We start from the raw sequence: 6,280 nt of genomic DNA, 5'->3' as shown, positions 1-6,280 counted from the left end.
CTGTTGGTATCATCAGAAAGAATAGTGGTTTCGGTTCATCACGCTTGCTTCCTAACTCTTTACTATAGCTTAATTTGCCAATATCTAATTTACTGTAATATTGTCTGGGCCAGTACATATGCCTCCTACATACACAAATTACTCATCATACAAAATACATCTGCAAGACCAACCACCTCCTGTAATTAGCTGGCTCCATCTGCACCTTTGTTTAAGAAACTCAATATCTTGTCTATTTACAACATTAATGTACGGCAATTATGCATTTTCATCTACAAATATTCATACCTCCCAGACAGTTCACCTAAACTCTTCCATGGATTCTTCCAGGTTAATTCTGAAATGCATCTATATAACACAAGACACTTTGATAACCTTCACCCTCCCCACTGCTGCACCTCACATAGTCAATTCTCTATCAGATACAGCGGTACCATACTCTGGAATTCTTATCTTCAAATTGCAAAACCTCATCATCCCTCAATAACTTTTGTATTTTTTGTATTTTATTATTTAACCTTTATTTAACTCGGAAAGTCAGTTAAGAACAAATTTTGAATTACAATGACGGCCTACCCTGGCCAAACCCGGATGACGCTGGGCCAATTGTGCGCTGACCTATGGAACTCCCATTCACAGCCGGATTTGATACAGCCTGGATAACTTCAAGCCTGATGAACCAAACTACTCAGTAATCGCCTCCATATAGCCCAATTCTCACACACTCACATCCACGCATGCACACACACTTTTAACATTTTTGGGGTGATTGCTGATTGGTTCATTTGTACATTTATGATTAGTGGGTTTTGTTATCTGTTTTAACAAACCTTTTTATTTTTGTACTTATGTATTGAATAGTTTTTTTTGTGGTGTGGTTTTTATATAAGCCCTTGGTCTTCCATCCATACCTGCACACCATTTTTTATTTATTTGTTTTTATCTGTATTGTTGTTTATCACTTGCTTTCTTTGGCACAAATAAATTAAACCTAAACCTAAATTTGAGATGACAGTGATAAATCCTTAGCATGGATATCTTCTGTGGTTGTTTGATTTTTTGCTGTCAACAAATATTTTTTTCTTCATTTATTCTCCTAATCAATTAATCCTTTTGATTTCCCACTTATTTTTTTATTGTTTACCCTACATTACAAAAAGACAACATTAAAGAGCCACTTTTACAGAAGAAGCCTAATTAGTTGATGTGTGCTATTGTTTGTTGAATACATTTGCTATTTAAATTGTAGACCTATTAGTTAATATACTCTCAATCTGTGTGACGTTGCATACTGATTAGTACTTTTCTTATGATGAAGGCATGACACATGAAGACTCAACACTGCCATCTGCTGTTAATGGAAAACTGGTACTGCATATAAAGGGTACTGGTAAATTTGATATGGGCAGCCAAAAAAAGTGCTGACATCTTTTAACAAAGTATCTTTTATTGTATCGAGGGTTACATATAGACATGTGTTTTTCATTCAGTTGAAAACAGAATTAAAGCATAATTTAAACCGGTATTCAATTATATCAATAATAGAAAATGTAATTCTAAATATCAATCACTCAACATGAAACAAATTATGCCTAATTTAGTCGGTATTTCCCTCAAGTCTGTTGAAGGATTTACTGTATGAATAGAGGGGAATTTTGTTAACCTATATAACTTTATTTTCTCCCTCCTTAGAAAGACTGAGGGATGTGGCATCAAGCCACGTTATTATTGTCACGTTTCTCTGAAATGTTGCTAGTTGAAAAGTTCAACTGTGCTGTCTGCAGTAATGTACAATGGGTTCTGAATGCTCAGACAGTTTTTCAATCAACTGCCAGAGAGAAAGAACGTGAAAGTGTGGGAGATTAGAATGTAAGAGCGAGTGTCAAAATTGGAATAGGACTCTTTTTACCCTTTCCGTAAAAATAGTAACTGAAATCACCTTTCATTGTTTCACATTTCATAATCAATCTGCCTTATTGCTCATCGGCATATTCAAATATCTTTGGACCTATAAGGAGCCATGTTTTGCTTGTAAATGTTCCAATGAACACAAACAATAAAATAAATCAAACACACAAAAGTCAGATTGTGCCGTTTTTGGTATAACGTATCCATCCCAATATTGACAGCTAGTTGGATAAAAACACATTCAGTAACATGATTGTCCTTGCTTGATGTGCGACTTGGTGAACTGAAGATTGAGGTTCAAAAGAGGGTCAATGGGTAATGCTCCTGGGGGGGGGCTTGGAGAGAGCTAGGGGGGAGGAGGGCAGTATAAAGTCTATGATCTTTTCCTTCGACTTTCAAAGTTTCTGAAGTTGACTGGTCTAATCTTCATTTCGGCGAACTGTATTGAATGCTCGTGTCCCTTCCAATGGAACCAGTTGATACCCTGAAAAGATTATAATTTTTTTTACACACCACAGTATGACTACAAGCCTGCAATAATCTTGTTTCACACTCTGATCAGAATATAATACTCCCACACACACGCACACACACGTTGATTTTGTGAAGCAGAAAGATGGCTTCCGTACCTTGCTGTGACTATCGTCACCATATCTCCCCATAAGGTTGACACGATGGCAGTTCTTGTACCAGAAGGCACCCTTATAGGACAGGGCACAGTTGGTGACAGCGATGTCATTGTCATTGTCATATGTGGAGAAGGGACGGCCCTGGTGATAAGTCATAGAGTCACCTAGGAAATAAGTGGCACACAGTGACTGGTGTGAACAAATGTGAATAGGTCAATCAGAGTTATACAGTTTACTGTAAAGTGTATTGGGATATTTAAATGGAGTTGAACAAAATCCAGATTTGATTTGATGTTCTACACAGGAACACTAGTAAATAAAGCTATTATCATCATTGTCCTTACCTGCTGTGCCGCTGAACCCTCCTACGTGGATCTTGTAGCGGCTACGGGGTTCTGCGATCGTGAACTTGTCATACTGAGCATAGGCCGACTCCCCGTTGTCCCTCAGGTCCACACGCAGCTCGTACTGGCCTGCTGTTGTCATCTTGTGGAGGTTAGCCAGACCTGAAACAACAGGAAATGACATCACAGTGCCATTCTGTGGTTCCTGGGTTGGGGCCCTAGGTCTGAAGCTCACCCTGTGCAACTGGGTCCTGGACTTCTTGACAGGCCCAGGTAGGAAACAACACCTCCACTATGCTGATCCTCATCACAGGGACCCCACAAGGGTGCGTGCTCAGCCCCTTCCTGTACTCTCTGTTCACCCATGACTGCGTGGCCACGCATGCCTCCAACTCAATCATCAAGTTTGCAGACGACACAACAGTAATAGGCCTGATTACCAACAATGACAAGAGCCTACAGGGAGGAGTGGTGCTAGAAAAATAATGACATCAAAACGAAGGAGCTGATCGTGGACTTCAGGAAACAGCAGAGGGAGCACAACCCCATCCACATTGATGGTTCTGCAGTGGAGAAGGTGAAAAACTTCAAGTTCCTTGTTGTACACATCATTGACGATCTGAAACGGTCCACAGATGCAGACAGTGTGGTGAAGAAGGCACAACAGAGCCTCTTCAAACTTAGGAGGCTGAAGAAATTGGCTGGTCCCCTAAGACCCTCACAAACTTTTACAAATGCACCATTGTCCTGTGTGGCTCAGTTGGTAGAGCATGGTGTTTGCAACGCCAGGGTTGTGGGTTCGATTCCCACGGGGGACCAGTACGTGGAAAAAATGTATGAAATGTATGTATTCACTAATGTAAGTCGCTCTGGATAAGAGCGTCTGCTAAATGACTAAAATGTAAAATGCATTGAGATCATCCTGTCGGGCTGTATCACCGCCTGGTACGGCAACCGCAGGGCTCTCCAGAGGGAGGTGAGGTCTGCCCAACGCATCACCGGGGGCACACTGCCTGCCCTCCAGGACACCTACAGCACCTGGTGTCACAGCGAGGCCAAGAAGATCATCAAGGACATCAACCACCCAAGCCACGGCCTGTTCACCCCACTACCATCCAGAAGGCGAGGTCAGTACAGGTGCATCAAAGCTGGGACAGAGAGACCGAGAGACTGAAAAACAGCATCTATTTCAAGGCCATCCGACTGTTAAATAGCCATCACTAGCCAGCGTCCACCCAGTACCCTGCCCTGAACTTAGTCACTGTCACTAGCCGGCTACCACTCGGTTACTCAACCCAGCACCTTAGAGGCTGCTGCCCTATGTTCATAGAAATGGAATCACTGGTCATTTTAATTAATTAATTTTAATCTGGTCACTTTAATATATTTATACTCCAGACTATGACATTGCTTGTCCTAATATTTATATATTTCTTAATTCCATTCTTTTACTTTTAGATCTGTGTGTATTGTTGTGAATTGTTAGATATTACTGCACTGCTAGAGTTAAGAACACAAGCATTTCGCTCTACCCGCAATAACATCTGCTAAATTTGTGTATGCGACCAATAACATTTGATTTGATTTGATGGCTCAATTGGTTGGAGCATGGTGATGCAACACCAGGATTGTGGTTTGATTCCCGCATGGGCCACAAATGCTGAATAAAAAGAGAAACACAAGGAGGGGTGGAGAGATGTGGACTCACCAAACCAGAATTCAGCATTAATGTCCCCAAAACCACCAGTGTAATTCTTCCAGTTCCTGAAGAACTCCAGCTTTCCACTCTGGCGCCTCAGGAACACCTATAAAGAGAGTTCACAGAACCTGTCATACAAGCCCTGGTGTCGTTGGCTTTCAAAGGTAAATCCAATCAAACCTGGTGTTCAGACCTGTGTGTGTGTGTGTGTGTGTGTGTGTGTGTGTGTGTGTGTGTGTGTGTGTGTGTGTGTGTGTGTGTGTGTGTGTGTGTGTGTGGTGTGTGTGTGTGTGTGTGTGTGTGTGTGTGTGTTCCTCACCATCCATCCACCTCCGTCGGTGGTCATGTCACAGTAGACCTGGATGGGCTGGCTCTCTTCTCCTCCCAGGTAGATGGTGTAGATTCCAGAGGTGGTGTCTCCATTCAGCAGAGCCTGTGAGCAGTCCTTAGGGTATCTGTACAACACTCCGACTACACACGTACGTGCAGGCAGGCACGCGTACACAAAAACTTGTCAAAAACAGTACACTGGGCAGTTGTCAAATTATATCCTATTTCCTATGCAGTGCAAAGCTGTGAGGAGAAGAAAATGGTGTGTAGCAGTCTACATACTGGTGGTGAAGACGGTGGTGACGTGGCGGCTCCGCTGGGCTCCAGCGATGGCCTGTAGCCTGACGTTGTAGTCGGTAGTGCCACTCAGCTGAGTCATGCTGTATGATGTGGCTGTAGGGCTCAGGACCACTTCCTGTATTCAATTCAAATCAAATCAACCTTTATTCATCATGTAAAGCACTTTGGAAAATGTACCTGTAAAAAAGCCACGGGCGATTGATTGAATTGAAGCCAGAGTGTGCTGACTCATGTAAAGACCTACGTACCCGGACTGTGCTGTCAGATGAGGTGAAGGTGAGGACGTATCCGGTGATGTCGGCACGCGGGGGCTTCCAAGTGAGAGTGGCACTGTCTGTCTGGACGTTACTGGCCGCTAGGTCACGAGGGGAATCCACATCTACAGACAAAAAAAGCGAGGAGGAAGGATCATATACAGTACGTGTGTTACATATGATATGTAACACATGTAAAAGGGAAAATCCACTCAAAACTATCTTTTGGTATGTTTTTCATTAGTCCACTGTTGATACAGTAGCAAAATGTTTTGCATGTGAGCAGTCAAGTTTTCAAGATATTGGACTTTCAAGAGGCAAAAAGTCACCAGCCACATCATCATGTTGCAAATGCCAAAGAGTGAGTGAATTTTATTATTACTTTATTATTGAATTTATGGACAATACAATACTGCACAGAATCAAGTGTGTGAACAATACAATACTACACACAGTTAGATTTTGATTGAAAATCAGACCCAATGCTCCTGTATAAAGCATCTAATTGTATCAATACCTGTGGTGAATTCGGTGGTGGTGGTGCCACTCTTCAGTGCCTCCCTCATGGCGTATACCCCAACTGTGTAATGGGTGGCAGGGACCAGAGAGCCCATCTCAAACTCCACTGTGTTCCCAGAAACATGCTCCATCACTGGGGACACTGCAGACAGCAGAGTACCGAGAACAGTGTTACCACTAGGTTACCACTACCAACACTCCTCTTGTGCTGTGTCTATTTGGCTAATGATGAGGCATACCTTTGATAGATACATCATGTACACAAATACATGTCGGCTCCTGGCAATCTGTGCCTTG

General features: G+C 42.5%; 1 protein-coding gene across 2 annotated transcripts in view; it reads right to left on the bottom strand.

The window, feature by feature from the left end:
- Positions 1-1,427: 1,427 nt before the first annotated feature.
- Positions 1,428-6,280, bottom strand: part of LOC106563019 (tenascin) — an 84,172-nt gene continuing 79,319 nt past the window's right edge. For both annotated transcript variants that reach the window (XM_014128210.3, XM_014128211.3), the window contains 8 exons: positions 5,982-6,125; positions 5,459-5,589; positions 5,193-5,325; positions 4,900-5,051; positions 4,590-4,686; positions 2,882-3,043; positions 2,538-2,701; positions 1,428-2,392 (listed from right to left, as the gene is read on the bottom strand). In XM_014128210.3, the coding sequence (XP_013983685.3) occupies positions 2,282-2,392; positions 2,538-2,701; positions 2,882-3,043; positions 4,590-4,686; positions 4,900-5,051; positions 5,193-5,325; positions 5,459-5,589; positions 5,982-6,125 (1,094 nt within the window). In that variant the 3' untranslated portion in view covers positions 1,428-2,281. The remainder of the gene's footprint in view (positions 2,393-2,537; positions 2,702-2,881; positions 3,044-4,589; positions 4,687-4,899; positions 5,052-5,192; positions 5,326-5,458; positions 5,590-5,981; positions 6,126-6,280) is intronic.

This window comes from Salmo salar, chromosome 11, assembly GCF_965601325.2.
Source record: "Salmo salar chromosome 11, fSalSal1, whole genome shotgun sequence".
In the NCBI taxonomy this organism is placed as follows: Eukaryota; Metazoa; Chordata; class Actinopteri; order Salmoniformes; family Salmonidae; genus Salmo; species Salmo salar.
This window is presented reverse-complemented; position numbering and strand designations above follow the sequence as displayed.